Source organism: Sardina pilchardus, chromosome 1, assembly GCF_963854185.1.
Source record: "Sardina pilchardus chromosome 1, fSarPil1.1, whole genome shotgun sequence".
Taxonomy (NCBI): domain Eukaryota; kingdom Metazoa; phylum Chordata; class Actinopteri; order Clupeiformes; family Clupeidae; genus Sardina; species Sardina pilchardus.
The window spans coordinates 26,667,539-26,683,726 of NC_084994.1; the positions used below are offsets into that span (position 1 = coordinate 26,667,539).

Below are 16,188 nucleotides of genomic sequence, written 5' to 3' on the forward strand. Positions count from 1 at the left end.
GGTCTTCACATGTCTTTCTCCCTCTCCCTCTTTCTTTCTATCCCTATCATCTTTTCCCCCATTACATGGTCTTCACGTCTCTCTCTTCTCTTTCTCTCTCTTTCTGTCTGTCTCTGCTGTCTTTTCTTTACATCTCTCTCTCTCTCTCTCTCCCCCCCCATGGTCTTCACATGTCTGTCCTCTCACCACGGCCACTAGCCCCCCCCCCCCCAGCCCCCACTGCCAATCACTCCATCCACCACACAGCTTCCTCTTCAAAGTCAGCCTTTTCCCCAGTAGGCCTACTTCCTCCCCCTCTACCACCACCACCACCACCACCACTAGCACCACCTCCTCCACCCGTGGTTAGGCAGCTCTGCTTGCTTGCTTGCTTGCTCGCTTGCCCAAGGTGATTGCAGAACTCTACTAAGTGTCAACACAAACCAGCAAACCATGCGAGCAGTAAAGCTGGGGCGGCCCAAGCCTGCCGTGCAAGAGACTGGACTGTGTGTGTGTGTGTGTGTGTGTGTGTGTGTGTCTGTGTGTGTGTCTGTGTGTGTGTCTCTGTCTGTGTGTGTGTCTCTGTCTGCGCGTATGCCATGGGTGCACACATGCCTCTACGTGTGAGCCTGTTCAAATGTACGCTGTGTGAGAGTGAGAACTCCCTTGAGAATGTGTGCTGGAAGTAGAATAGAACTTGAGAAACGAATGAGGTTGTCTGCACTATATATCATTTATCTAATTAACTAATCGAAATTGAGATATATAACAGGTTTAAAGTGGAAGTAAGGAGAGGTTGAACATACAACACAGCCAGCCACTGCACATAAAGTAGGCTATAGGGCAAATCAAGGGAGGTGGATGCATAGCCTAGATGGTATAGCCTATATGTAATGGCATTGCATGGGCATGTGCTCTATTAGGCTGTATTAGTTTCACTAGCCCTGCGAGGGCCCGTTTCTAACCCACATGCTGCCACTTTACTGCAGCCGCGGCGTTTTCCAGGCCGGTCTTGTCACCTCCAACTGGTCGTGGTCACCACCAGCTTGTTTTTCGTGCCATGCCGTTTCACACCTGGACGAGCTGACGCAGCACACTGTGAGCAAGACAGACACCACAGTCATCACTTCAGACTTCACTTCGTTTTTTACACAGGGGCTAGTGGAAAAATACAGTGGCCCATAACGAAGAAGAGCTCGATTATTATTTTACTGGTTTCCAACACAGTCAGTCATTATCCAAAGGACTGTTGTTGAGGCCTGATTTTCAATCTCAAACAGACACAATCTGTATTCATTCATTCATTCATGCATTCAAGTGGTGACAATATTGTTGTTGAAATGTCACTGGATCTCTGCATTATCATCCTGAATTCCAGACCTGTAAGAACTAGGCATCAGCAACTTTTGCTTTGACATTATTTTTAAGAGACTCTCACTTCACACCTCGACTCAAGGCTGAAGTGTAGGCTATCCATATGCGTGCTTGCCTTCATCACGGACCCAGCACAGCAGAGTTATCAAGGAAGCTGTCTGTGCGGTTGGTAGGCTATGCTTCGATGCTCTTCCGCGACGCTGTCAGTCTAGATTGTCACCACACGCACAGCGTGACGCAACGCAACTCACTTCTAGTTAGGTTTGGATTATACGATAATATACCTAAGAAGTTTCAGACCTGCCAGTACGCAGATGTTGTTCAATGAAATAATCAGATTTACCTGTAGATAAGTTTTTGCCTACTTTTGATGACACGTTTAGTAAGGTGAGGAGGAAGACACCACGAGCGACAATGTGCAGGCTTTAACAAGAGATTTTATCTTCACGATTACAACCGGGCTGCTTAACAACGACAACTATGAAGCTGGAGTTTATTTGACAAACGAGGTAAGTTAGCTTAATTTACTTTTTTGTGTGTGAATCTAGACATGAGGCATGTAGCCTATGCGATCTCTGCTGTGCCCAGCGGGTAGCTGCTGTTGAGCAGTGCATTCAGATCAGGATGCAACGGTAGGCCACGCAAGAGAAATCACAGCGCGTCGCGTAGCCGCATACATCCAACGGCGCCTGCTTTCACTGCTGTTTCGCTTAGGCTGTTAAGCCTAAACTAAATGCTAACTGCTAATTAAATACTCCCAATAAGTCCCATTTATGTAAATACCAGTGACTGGTGATTGGGAAGTTAAAACTTCACTAGTATTGGAAAGTATTTGTATTGGATGAAATATGGAAAACATATATTTTTAAAAGTAGGCCTACTACTAATCATTATATTGTACGCTATGTTTGATTTACAGTAGTATTCTATTTACAATATTTTAACTACAATAAATCAATGCGCTTAAGATAAGGAAGAGAGTTTTAGTACAGATGTTTCAAGTTCAAAATTCTACCAGTGAAACTCCCTCCCCCCCCCCCCCCCCCCCCCCCCCCTAACCAGTTGGTTCATTGTTTTCACTAATATTTAACTGATTTTCATACATGCATGCATGTCACTTGTAACTTTTGAGAGTCTGTCCATTTGTACAGTTTTTAATGTAATTATTTCTGAAATGCATAATATACACCAGGATGTGCGTGTTCTGTCATGGGGTCCGTCTCTTCCTGTTTGCATTGATTGAATCCTATCCGCATCTTCTTACAACAACACAAAACACGGCCGACCCTCTGCCTGACCTGATGTGCTGCTTGGGTTCTGGCATGGCTAAGAGGTAGCAGCAGTAGTAAGCCCCTGTTGTGCACGATAAGCTGTGGTGGCAATTCAACAGATACATACTCATAGCAGCAGGGTTATGCATCCAGTTGACAGTTAGTTCCGTGTGTGTGTGTGTGTGTGTGTGTGTGTGTGTGTGTGTGTGTGTGTGTGTATGTCGGTCTGTCTGTGTGTGTGTGTGTGTGTGTGTGTTAGTGTGTGTGTGTGTGTGTGTTTGCTGTGGTGCTTCCAGAAACGTTGGCCCCTATAAACTGTGTTGTAGGGGCCCCTTTCAGTAGGCCACAGGGCCCCGTGGATCACCCTAACTGTCCTCTGCCTTCATGGCGTCCCAGTGTGTGTGTGTGTGTGTGTGTCTTTATGGTGTCCCAGTGTGTGTGTGTGTGTGTGTGTCTTTATGGTGTCCCAGTGTGTGTGTGTGTGTGTGTGTCTTTATGGTGTCCCAGTGTGTGTGTGTGTGTGTGTGTGGGTCTTTATGGTGTCCAAGTGATATGTGGGTGTGTTTGTGCGTCAGATTATCTTCCTGCGTAGTGTTTTCTTTTAGATAAAATGAATTAATGATCATCTCTGAAATGATCCCTTGAGGCCACCGTACGACTCCAAGCCTATTTAGTGTCAAAAAACAAATCTAAAGGGGGAGTTACGGGATGCATTTCATATCTTACCATGCTGGCTTAACGAATATTATGTTTGCCCTACTTTGGAAAAGAGGCTGAACGAAGCTAAAAGTGTCAACAAGAACCAGGGTTTCAACAGTGTGTGTGCGTGCATGTGTGTGTGTGTGTGTGTGTTTGTGTGTGTGTGTGTGTGTGTGTGTGTGTGTGTATGTGTGTGTGTGTGTGTATGTGAGAGGAAGAAAGAGAGCGAGCAAGAGAGAGAGAGGGGGAGGGAAGGGAAGAGGGTGAGATTTAAAAACTTTTGATTTTTAAAACGTCAGTCCAGCAGTTTATTGGGACTCCTTTGTGTATCATATCATTGTGTGAGATGAGTCACGCTGTTTTAAGTCTGATCTGATCAGAATCGTATTCGTGAGATGACACAGACCAGGAGTCCTGCTCTCACCCTCATTTGTAATGTACAGAGGCGGACATCCTGGGTTCAGAAAGTAAAAGTCCTGCCAGGTATTTGATCCAACCATTTAGTAAACCAGCTCATCCTAACTAGCAGCCAGGTAGATCAGATAGTTAGTGATATTACCTGTGTTAAAGGAACACTTTAGAGTTTTTTGTACCCTAAAATAAAGTTTTCAAAATCATGTCAGCGGTTCATCAACTCGTAACAGGGTGAACGGCACTTCTGCATTCACTTTGTGGCCCTCTATCGGCTATAACCGCACTATGTAACTTGACCAGATCGGGTGTATCTGTAGTTCGATCCAAAGAGACTAAACTTGCTTCAATGTCGCAATACATCACACCTTCATGAAATCCTGCAACACTCTACCTTGTCTGTGGACATCATTACTTGTTGGATGAACAAATAGCTTGCATGCGACAGAGGAAAAGTGCTTTAGTGTTGCTTTAAGTGCACAGGTGAAAATAATAATAAAAGGCAAGGACTTTTACTTTCTGGACCCGGGGATGTCCGCCTCAGCTCATACAGTCATCTGGACGCCAGTTTCACTTTTGAATATATCAGTAATCTTTTTCAGCTCTCTGAGAACGCCTTGTGTTTTTCATAGCTCACCTCTTCACCTCATCATTGTGAAACTAAAAGGAAATGTGCAATTCAAACCCACTAGCAAGACTTGCTAAACCCACATTGTGATGCTTTTTTTTACTTTAAGTTTAAGAATATTCATGTTGACAAGAAATAAATGTTCTAAATAAGTAAGTCGCTTTGGTTAAAAAAGCGTCAGCCACGTGTAAGGTAAGGTGATGTAAAAATAAATCCATTCTGGACTGTCAACCTCTTTTTAATCCCTTAAAAACACCCCAGAACACCTTCTTTTTTAACCTGAGGAAAATAAATTAAGCTACATTCTCTGTGTGAAGTGGTTACTTTTAAATTCACAGATATATGTTAATAAGGTGTTTAATCATATTTTGAGTTTCCCCTCAATGGTAAAGGCAGAAATGGATAAGATGCACTCTCTAGGTTGCGGTGCACCAATGTAAGGTGTGACATGTCTACATCCATGTTACCACGGTGATGTAAGCAGTGTGCATACTAGACACAGGCAGCGTGGGGGCAAAACAGTGGCGGGTGTGTGTGTGTGTGTGTGTGTGTGTGTGTGTGTGTGTGTGTGTGTGTGTGTGTGTGTGTGTGTGTGTGTGTGTGTGTGTGTGTGTGTGTGTGTGTGTGTGTGTGTGTGTGTGTGTGTGTGTGTGTGTGTGTGTATTTGTGCTGTGATTTTCACTGTCTCAGTCACTGCTGCCCCCTTATGGCCAATTATGGTACATCTTACCAATACATTATTACACAGTGGACAACAAAATGCAAAATATAGATCTCAAAATGAGGAGTGTCAGCCTTCAATTTTGCTATGTCTGTGCCATTCTGGTGTCAGAAAAACAGTGAAAATACTAAATGTACTGATTGTATTGTATTCATTCCGCCCAAGATCTAAACACTTATACAAGACAGATTTCTTTGAACTACAACTTGTAATTTTCCATTGAAAGACAGATAGTAAACACATTTTGTACTGTTTTCTTCACCAAATAGGCGACACAGTAACAGCGACACTGTTTTTTGCAAAAGGTTGTGAGAAGATGTGTGAACCCAATGAAGATGTGTGAGCACATTTGCAAGAGATGACCTCTGCCGTGTAAAGAAGGTGTTCATGAAGACTAATGCTAAGACAGACGCTGACAACTAGTTATGACAGCTACTGTAGATCAACACATTTGCATGGATATGTAACCTGCGTTGTGTGGAACCACCGCGGTCCAGCCCTGCACACGCCCGGACTCGAACCCGCGAGACAGCAGCACCTCGGATCGGGAGTCGAGCGCGCTAACAATCCAGCTAAAAGCCCAGGCTACTAGCTTTCATGCCAGCAGCGCTCTTGAAGCGTCGGGGAGTGAGGTTTACTAACGTTCTACAGCATAGCTAACCAGCTAGCACCCATTACACAATGACACAGGCGATGAAATAAGGCCAATGTGTTTTATGGGGTGGGACAGGCCTAGTAGGACTATTCAGCTGGAGACCAGTATTACAGTATAGTGCATTTTGACCAACATGGTATTAGATATTGAAGATCATATTTAAAAAAAAAACAGCATACATTTGTACAAAATAAGTTGCATGGATGCACTAAAACATTGCTGTTTGTTCAAGATGGGGAGAAACTACATCAATGACGTGCACAAGTGACACGATGATATGATATGGTTTTGAGAATTACCATTCTGATCTGAGCAATGGCGCCAAAGCAACTGAGAAAAGATGTAAACATGGCTTGCCTCTCTCTCCCCCTCCCCCTCTCTCTCTCTCCCCCTTCTCTCTCTCTCTCACTCTGTTCACCTCCAGGCCCCCCTCCCCCTCTCTCTCTTGCGATGCCGCGCTCCTTCCTGGTCAAGTGTAAGAGGGGGTCCTGTCACTCGTCCCCTCGCCCCAGAGACGACAGCCCTTACCTGCCCACAGCTGACCCCCCGGAGTCCCTCCAGAGCTCAGGCACCGCGTGGGACGCCCCTATCGAGTCCCCAGCGGCACCTCTGGAGGACCCGGAGACACCTCCAGAGGACCCGAAGACACCTGTAGAAGATCGGGAGACTCCTCCAGCGGACCCGGAGACAGGTGCCGTGACGGAGGTCGTGCCCTCTCCACCTCACCCCTTCTCGAGCTGGGCCGCAGGTAGGTCTGAATCACAGGGCCAGTCCCTGCCCCGTCTCTGCAAGAAGTAAGAATATTATCCTAACAGCAACATAGCCATTAAAATGTAATATGTACTGAGGATGTATTCATGGGTCTCATCAGTTCCCTGCATTCATAATCTGTGTGTTTGATTTGATACACCTGTGGAAAGGGACCTGATGAAACCCATGAATACATCCTCAGTATATAGTATACGTATAGCTTAATGGCTATGTTGCTGTTAGGATAATATTCGTACTTCTTCAGTTGATTATGCAGTCATTTGATTGTCATCGTTTGCACCGACTCCACCCTCCTCTCTCCCGTCTCCCATCGCTAGCGCCCGAAGAGGCGCTCCCTTCGCACCCTCACATCTGGCGTTCTCTGCACCCCAAAGAGCTGACCAGGAGGGACCCCCATGACCCGCGCGACCTCCACGACCTCAGCCGGCCCTCGGGCCCCGAGGCCCAGCAGCTCCAGAGGCTGCTGAGTACGTATCGGCCCGAGGGCAGGGACGGGGGCTGCTCTCAGATCAGCATCATGCCCTACCCATTCTGCAGCAAGGTGAGGGTCACAGGAGACACAGGGACAGAGTTATTATTGTTAAACTGTTGGTTTCATATACAAAGGTACGATCACAGTCACAAATACATGGACAATAGTCACACAGACATACTGTACTGGACGGGGGCTGCTCTCAGATCAGCATCATGCCCTACCCATTCTGCAGCAAGGTGAGGGTCACAGGAAACACAGGGACAGCCAGTCACACAGAACACAGACATATGAACAAATAGTCACATAGACATAGGAACAAATAGTCACACAGACATAGGAAAAAATAGTCACATAGACATACAGTAGGAACAAATAGTCTCATAGACATTCTGCAGCAAGGTGAGGGTCACAGGAAACACAGAAACAGGAACACAGAAACACAGATGTACAAATAGCCAGTTACTTACAGAAGGTTTTATTTACATAGGTACGATCACAGCCACAAATACATGGACACAAATAGTCCCACATAGGTACAAATAGTCACACAGACATTAGGTACAAATAGTCACAGATGCTTATATCATATAAGTACAATCTCAGCTACAGACACATGGACACAAATAGTTACACAGACACACAGTAGGAAAAACAGCCACAGATACTTACAGAAGGTTTCATATACATGATCACAGCCACAAATAGTCACACAGACATAGGTACAAATAGTCACACAGACATAGATACAAATAGTCACACAGACATAGGTACAAATAGTCACAGGCACATGGACACTGAAGTTCACGGACCTTTATTTTACTTCCTCAGAATCTCAAAGCATTGCAGAATTTGTTAGCAATTAGTTCGATGCCAATGGTTTGACAGTAACTGCTTAGATAACCACAAAGTTATTAATGTTAAACATTAAGCATGGTAAAATGCTTTTAATAAGGTTGTTAGCATCATGTGAATTTCACAAGCATGGTCATTCCCTGATCAGTAAAGTAATTAAGTGTGTGTGTTTCTTTGTGTCTCTCTGTGTGTGTGTGTGTGTGTGTGTGTGTGTGTGTGTGTGTGTGTGTGTGTGCCTTCACAGGGTTTTCCCCCTGTGTCCAGGCCCGAGTCGGTCATACACAGGACTCACGGAGGTCTGCACAAGATCAGCGTCCTCAGGACCTGCTCCGAGACCGGTCACCGGGGTCACAGAGGTCACAGGGTCAAGGTCAGTCGTGTTGAAGAGATTTGGTTAGGGGGGTGGAGTGGACACTAAAGGGCCGTTCACACCAAGAATGATAACTAAACAAATATCGCTCTCGTTAATGTGCGTGAATGACAACGTTCACACATAAACTATAAACGATAACGACATGAAGAACGGTATTGTTGTTGATCACTTTCAGAGCGATTTTGAGAACGACAAAAAGCTAACAGCCAATCAGAACCCATAATATTCTAGCCATCACATTCATTAACACGAGGAGAGACTTTTTTTCATATTGTTGGTGTGGACGTTTTTATCGTTATGGCTATAGTTATAGCTATCGTTATCGTTCTTGGTGTGAATGCTGCTTAAAGGGCCATTTATAGTTCAGATTTGGTGAGGGGCGTGGGGTTCTTGAGTGTGTGCATGTACAGTACGTGTGTGAGAGGACGTTCCAGTGTAAGGTGTTGCAGTAAGACACTAAGGCGGGGATCACATTAGCCAACATTCTAAAACTGACATTGATGAGCCAAGCGTTGTGCTTCAAAGTTGGACCAAGTTTAACGCTCAGTTTGTTCCACGCTAGCGTTACACCAGCGTTGTCACTGTTCCACTGCCGAACCATAGAGAACAATAGGAAACCTGCCGCTTGCCGCTGGCTAGTGTGATCCCCGCCTAAGTCTGGTCATTGGAACTACTATATAAAACGGTATGAAGATGATCCTCATACCTGTTGTCAATAAAACAACTAAAACTTGAATGAAATAATAAAACTGAAATGTGTGCATGTATGCGTGTGTGATGTTTGTGATGTGTTTGTGTGTGTGTTTGTGTGTCTGTGTTCAGGAGCGGACGTTCCAGTGTAAGGTGTGCAGTAAGGTGTTCATGTGTGTGTGTGTGTGTGTGTGTTCAGGAGAGGACGTTCCAGTGTAAGGTGTGCAGTAAGGTGTTCATGTGTGTGTGTGTGTGTGTGTTCAGGAGAGGACGTTCCAGTGTAAGGTGTGCAGTAAGGTGTTCATGTGTGTGTGTGTGTGTGTGTGTGTGTGTTCAGGAGAGGACGTTCCAGTGTAAGGTGTGCAGTAAGGTGTTCTTGTGTGTGTGTGTGTGTGTGTGTGTTCAGGAGAGGACGTTCCAGTGTAAGGTGTGCAGTAAGGTGTTCATGTGTGTGTGTGTGTGTGTTCAGGAGAGGACGTTCCAGTGTAAGGTGTGCAGTAAGGTGTTCATGTGTGTGTGTGTGTGTGTGTTCAGGAGAGGACGTTCCAGTGTAAGGTGTGCAGTAAGGTGTTCATGTGTCTGTGTGTGTGTGTGTGTGTGTGTGTGTTCAGGAGAGGACGTTCCAGTGTAAGGTGTGCAGTAAGGTGTTCATGTGTGTGTGTGTGTGTTTGTGTTCAGGAGAGGACGTTCCAGTGTAAGGTGTGCAGTAAGGTGTTCATGTGTGTGTGTGTGTGTGTTCAGGAGAGGACGTTCCAGTGTAAGGTGTGCAGTAAGGTGTTCATGTGTGTGTGTGTGTGTGTTCAGGAGAGGACGTTCCAGTGTAAGGTGTGCAGTAAGGTGTTCGTGTGTGTGTGTGTGTGTGTGTGTGTGTGTGTGTGTGTGTGTGTGTGTGTGTGTGTGTGTTCAGGAGAGGACGTTCCAGTGTAAGGTGTGCAGTAAGGTGTTCATGTGTGTGTGTGTGTGTGTGTGTGTGTGTGTGTTCAGGAGAGGACGTTCCAGTGTAAGGTGTGCAGTAAGGTGTTCAAGCGCTCGTCCACCCTGTCCACGCACCTGCTCATCCACTCGGACACGCGGCCCTACCCCTGCCAGTACTGCGGCAAGCGCTTCCACCAGAAGTCCGACATGAAGAAGCACACCTTCATACACACTGGTACGGACAGGGTCTCATAGTGCGCGTGTGTGTGTGTGTGTGTGTGTGAGAGAGTGAGAGTGAGAGTGAGTGCGTGAATGTGAATGTGTGTGTATGTGTGTGTGAGAGAGAGTGTGTGTGTGTGTGTGTGTGTGTGTGTGTGTATGTGTGTGTGTGTGAGAGAAATTGTGTTTGTGTGTGTGTTGGCGTGCATATTGTGTGAATAGGTCTGTAGGCCTGCTTGTCTTATCTGGCATCTGTGCCTAGTAGTGAAATTAGCATTTTCATGCCACTTCCTCCAACAGCTGTGCTCTTGTGCACTTGACAAGTAAATCACTTTGGATAAAACACGGATAAAATACCAAATCATTTAGTATTAATGTAGCCCTGGCATTTGCGCGTTGGTTTGTTTGCATGTATGTGCATATCTTCTCTGTGTGTGTGTGTGTGTGTTGCACTGGTGTATGTGTCTTTTTTTGCGTATGTATCTAGTGTGCTTTTGTGTGTGTGTATTTTTGTGTGTATGTGTGCCTGTGCTTGTGTGCGTTTGTTTGCTGTGCATGATCTGTATATCTGGTTGTGATCTGTGTATCTGTGTGAGACCTGTGTATTTGTGTGTGTGTGTGTGTATGTGTATGTATCTGTGTGTGACCTGTGTATGTGTATGTATCTGTGTGTGACCTGTGTATCTGTGTGTGTGTGTGTGTGTGTGTGTGTGTCTGTATCTGTGTGTGACCTGTGTATCTCTGTGTGTGTGTGTGTGTGTGTGTGTGTAGGAGAGAAGCCCCACGTGTGCGGTGTGTGTGGCCGGGCGTTCAGCCAGAGCTCCAACCTGATCACACACAGCCGCAAGCACTGCGAGCAGAAGCCCTTCAGCTGCCCACACTGCCTCTACAGCTGCCAGCGCAAGATGGAGCTGCGCAGGCACCAGGAGCTGCACTGCACACACACGCTGCTCTACCCGCAGAGCTGAGCGCTGAGCACACACACACACACACACACACCCTGCTCTACCCACAGAGCTGAGCACACACACACACACACACACACCCTGCTCTACCCACAGAGCTGAACACACACATATACACACACACACACACACACACTGCTCTACCCGCAGAGCTGAACACACACACACACACACACACACACACAGCTCTACCTGCACACCCTCATATATACGCTCATAGCTAAACACACACACACACACCGCTTTACCCTCAGAGCTAAACACACACACACACACACAGACACACTGATTTATGATCAGAGCTGAACACACACACACACAAATATCTATGCTCAGAGCTGCACACACACAAACACAAACATCTTTTTTTGACAGGAATGGAAATAACAGATCTGATCAAGAATGTGTACAAATAACCTCAGTAGGGACCAAAGGAGCGAGACCGGAGCACTCACACTTGTAATGCTTTTGATGTGTGTGTGTGTGTGTGTGTTTGTGTGTGTGTGTGTGTGCGTGCGTGTGGAGCGAGACCGGCGCACTCACACTTGTAATGCTTTTGATGTGTGTGTGTGTGTGTGTGTGTTTGTGTGTGTGTGTGTGTGTGCGTGCGTGTGGAGCGAGACCGGCGCACTCACACTTGTAATGCTTTTGATGGTGCAAAGGTTTCACCTTCCTACTGATGATCCCTGTGTCCTGTTCCGTGAGCACCAACCAGACTGAACCGCAAGTGACCCTCTGTTACCGTGTACAAATATCTTATCTATGCAGCGTTTAGAATAACTTTGTAACATACAAAACTGTGCTATGCAGACATGTGATTTATTCTCTTTTTTTTTACTCAGGGCTCACATGTTATTGAATAATGATTGTTATTATTTGTATTTATTCATAAAATATAAGTCATTTTTATGTGTTATTTCTTATATAATTTGGAACAACGCCCTCGGCCCAAAGTTGAGGCTGATGAGCAAATCGTGCTTCATCATTTGTGTGGCATGGCCAATCTTGAACTAAGGAATAAAGAGATAAATTATAATAACAATCAGACTTGATGAAATGAATAAAAGTGGAGGCTTTTCAGTCCCCATCATGGCTGAGACAGGAAGACACAGTAATAACCCTGCACACCCACTCGCTTCATCAACACACACACACACACACACGTCAGCATGAGGCAGCTTCTCTGACTCAGCACACAGACTCCTATATCACCACTGCACAGACTGGAGTGACATTTTGTGGCAACCCAGACAGTGCATTTAAGACAGAATCAGCTTCCTTGGCTAGGTTTGCGTAACCAAACAAGGACTTTGACGGTTCACTAATAACTAAATAATAATGACTAGTCAGGGGTTCAACGTAGGTCACAGTCACAGGTACAGTTAGTTTGCCAGTCATCCGTCATGACACTATTATCAAGAGATGCTCATAGACAGACAGCAGATACAGGGGATCTGTAAAGGGGCACCCGAGAGAAATTAAGACTAAGGTTCCTCTGGCTCATCAAAAGAGGGAGGCCCATTGGTTTATATCGAAAAGACTTCTTGAACTACATCAACATAGGGCCACTGATATCGTGAGCTCGTGAAAAGATGTTCACGTGTGCAATTGCTTTTGATTTGGGGATATCACACAGTGGCCAATCTACAACAAAGCCTATTTACAGTCAAAACCAAAATCACAAGATCACTAACAAACACAAACAGAACAGCCTTTGTTTTGTGTATAAGCCGCAGGACACAAGTGTTTTATGCAAGTTAAAAGAAACAAAATCATGTTAATACTATATTAACTGTGTGTATTAACCTCATAGCTGAATAAATGTTGCAAATGTACAATATAAGCCGCGACTAAGTACGGTATATCATTTTTGGGGGGAGGGAGTATTGAGGAGTGCTGAATTAAAATCTGCTGTATAGTGCATATGCTGAAACCACAGCATTGTATGAACAGAAATGAATTAACTAGCAGAGGCCACTATGCTTTCGAGTTTCGTTCATCCTACTTTGTCCTTCAGCGATTTATAAAATGTTACAATGGATAATGTACTTTCAGGCTTTATTAAGGTAGGCCCTATAGGATAAATAGTGGGCAGAATGAAGAGACTGAGACAGGACCCTCTTTGAGAACGTTTATTGGTACACAAGGAGCAGTGCGGGGCTGGCTGTGTCTTGTGGAGTGTGAGGTTGTCGTCTTAGTGTTTAGTGCCGTCTGTAGGAGAATCTGTGGGAAAAGAACATGCTTCAGTAATCCATGATTTTTCTTTAGTCTCAAAATGATTTTTGGTCTTTAACAAAAAATGCTCTTTAGTACTCTTCAATACCTGAAGTGTCCAAAACAGATACAATAGTTTCAAACTTTAACTTGGACATCAGGGGGGTATTCTAAGTGCACGGTTTAGTGACACACCTGGGTAAGTTAACTCAGAGTAAGTAGTAAACCTCCTAATAGAAGAGCTGCATGGCTTCATTCTCCAATAAAAAACAATGGCACTGAACTCTTATTGTAGGAGGTTTACCACTTACTCGGAGTTACAGTAACTTACCCCGGTTTGTCACTGAACCACATACTTGGAATACCCCCAGGAGTGTGGAGTGAGAAAGCGAGCGAGCGAGTGAGTGAATGAATGAATGAATCAATCAATGAACGAGTGAGTTTGTGAGCAAGTGAGACCGACACACTCACCGCCGAAGCATCCTTCCACGCACGGGCCGTCTGAAGGTGAGCAGATCTCGGTGGAGCACATGAAATAGATCTGGAGGGGTCACACAGGGGTCACACAAAGGGTAATATTATTATTCATTTAGAACCGCTAATATTGACACCCTACAAAGTTTCTGATGTGTTGCTCCGACATGGATTCGATAATGTGAGTTTTTTTTAAGATCTCATTAAAACACTCGTTGACACCCTGCAAAGTTTCGCTTCAACATAGATTTGATAATGCTAATAATAAAGTATTGTTTCATTTCATTTCATTGAGAGTAGGATTCCGAGAAAGACAAAACCAGAGTAATAGAACCAGAGATGATGTAAACTACAACACGCGCGCAGACACACACACACACACCATATAAAGTTCTACATCCAACACACACATTACACAACAACAACAAATAAAGAATAGATGGCACAGTAAACAGCAATAGCAGCGGATGGGTGTTTACCTCTTCGTCTGAGTGGGAGGGGTCTGTCGTGTCCTCCATGTCCTTCGTGTCCTTCGTGTCCTCATTGGTCAGGAACTGGAAGGTGGAGACGGTGAACCGGCGGGTTTGGCGGGGCGTGTCAGGAAGGGGAGGAGTCGGGGTCACCTGGGGCGCTGGGTCCAGTGGGTTTGGGCACCTGAGACAGGAAACACGGGATAAGCGGTAAAAATCCAAACAATAATAACAAATCATAGATGTGCACAACCATAGCGATCAAAACTACTTCATGTAGCCTAACATCTAATGTTGCATTATTATTTAAACATTATGTGTGATATCTAGACAATTTGATTAGAAAGTAATCACAAGCCACAGACAGACAGACAGAGACAGACAGACAGAATAAAATAAAATATTTACTACTATTTACTATATAATAAATATTTAATATTCACTTTGAACAAAGGTGTCTACCAAATAGATATAACCATAACCAATACCATATAACCATAAATTGAATAAAAAATCCCCCCCCCCCCATTCAATATTCACTTTGAACAAAGGTGTCTGGCAAATAGATATAACCATAACCATAAAACCATAAATGAAATAACCACCCCGCCCGACCCCCATGTGCCCCCCCGCCCCCCCCCCCCCCCCCCCCCCGGTCCGTACCCGTCGTAGATGAGCACCCAGGCGGCGTGGGCGGAGCGGGGGTAGGCCACGCAGTAGTGCACCAGCAGCACCACCTCGGGGTCGGGCGGGTTCAGCAGCCGCACCTCCAGGTGCAGGGGCCGGCCCAGCAGCAGCCCCAGGGGCCGGTGGTACTGCGGGTAGTACGCCGCGTACGTGTGGTCTGGGCAGGGGGGGCAGGAGAGGCATCCGTATCAGGGCACAGCACAAGGGAGGCCCACATAACTAGCAGCATTAATGAAGAGTGAATTTTCAAGGTTATTTATTAGATCAGCTTTATCCGTTGTGCGTTTGGATTTCTACTGAATATTGGCCATTGTGATCTGGGCAGGGTCAGGAAGGGCATCAATATCAGGCTACAAACAATTACCAGCATTAATAATGATGACAAATCTACTGAATTTTGGTATTTATCATTTCCATGTTCATTTTAAGGCAGCGGACAGGAAAGGCTACAACACAAGGCCCAAACAACTTCCAGCATTAATGAAAATATATTTTCAAGGTCATTTTTTTTCTCATGATTACTTTAGATCACCTTTTCCCATTGTGTGTTTGGATTTCTACTGACTCTTGGCATTTGTCATTTTCAAGTTAATTTTAAGGCATTATAAAACATATTGGGTTGGTTTCCTGTGTATGGATTTAGCCAACTCCTGGGCAACACACTCGATAGAAAGCTTCATCAAAGGTCTCTTAGTCTAGTACCATCCATATTGGACTGGTCTAGTACTAATTATAATGGACTGCATTAAAGGAATACGCCACCCAAAAATGAAATTAAGCTAGTCTCGGTCACCCCCAGAGTTAGAACAGTGAAAAAAACCCGGTTAAAATCCGTCCGGGCATTCTCCTGCTTTGGGAGCAGCGATGTTAGCTTTAGCTTAGAACAGTTGCTGTAGATGAAGGGTGTCAGTGAGCACGTCCTCCAAAAAAGTGACCGAGACGTCTACATTTTTTTCTAAATATATTTTGGGAGCCGTGTGTTCAAAACGAGTACAAATCATAATGCAAAATCGAAGGAGACTATTACCTGGGCAGATCTTTACTTGGAACTATTTTCAGCCTCATCGCCGACGAAGCACCGCTAGCTAGGCGCAAAGTTCTCACATAGCAGTCTTGTAAACTCCCAACTAGATTCGACTGGAACTTCAAGTCTAGTACTAACTATAATGGACTGTATTAAGTCCTAATTGAGTCTAGTACTAACTATAATGGACGGGATTAAGTCCTAATTGAGTCTAGTACTAACTATAATGGACGGGATTAAGTCCTAATTGAGTCTAGTACTAACTATAATGGACGGGATTAAGTCCAAATTGAGTCTAGTACTAACTATAATGGATGGGAT

The 16,188-nt window shown here is 45.0% G+C and overlaps 2 protein-coding genes across 2 annotated transcripts in view; one reads left to right on the forward strand and one right to left on the reverse strand.

The window, feature by feature from the left end:
* The first annotated feature begins 1,573 nt into the window (after positions 1-1,573).
* On the forward strand, positions 1,574-12,140 carry LOC134071121 (zinc finger protein Gfi-1b-like). The gene is made up of 6 exons (XM_062527757.1): positions 1,574-1,862; positions 6,163-6,486; positions 6,827-7,050; positions 8,081-8,206; positions 9,884-10,049; positions 10,805-12,140. The coding sequence occupies exons 2-6, from the start codon at positions 6,189-6,191 to the stop codon at positions 10,999-11,001; spliced, it is 1,011 nt and encodes a 336-aa protein (XP_062383741.1). The 5' UTR covers positions 1,574-1,862; positions 6,163-6,188; the 3' UTR covers positions 11,002-12,140.
* A 1,164-nt stretch (positions 12,141-13,304) lies between these two features.
* The window catches only part of LOC134077687 (proline-rich protein 36), a 14,219-nt gene continuing 11,335 nt past the window's right edge, over positions 13,305-16,188 (reverse strand). Inside the window, exons 15-18 of the mRNA XM_062533355.1 lie at positions 14,820-15,000; positions 14,166-14,340; positions 13,684-13,753; positions 13,305-13,321 (exon numbers count right to left, since the gene is read on the reverse strand). Of these exons, the coding sequence (XP_062389339.1) occupies positions 13,305-13,321; positions 13,684-13,753; positions 14,166-14,340; positions 14,820-15,000 (443 nt within the window). The remainder of the gene's footprint in view (positions 13,322-13,683; positions 13,754-14,165; positions 14,341-14,819; positions 15,001-16,188) is intronic.

Coding starts and splice junctions, on each gene's coding strand:
- LOC134071121 (XM_062527757.1), top strand. CDS start 6,189: ATGCCGCGCTCCTTCCTGGTCAAGTGTAAGAGGGGGTCCTGTCACTCG. Junction 6,487..6,826: donor CTTCTCGAGCTGGGCCGCAG/GTAGGTCTGAAT, acceptor TCCCATCGCTAG/CGCCCGAAGAGGCGCTCCCT. Junction 10,050..10,804: donor GCACACCTTCATACACACTG/GTACGGACAGGG, acceptor GTGTGTGTGTAG/GAGAGAAGCCCCACGTGTGC.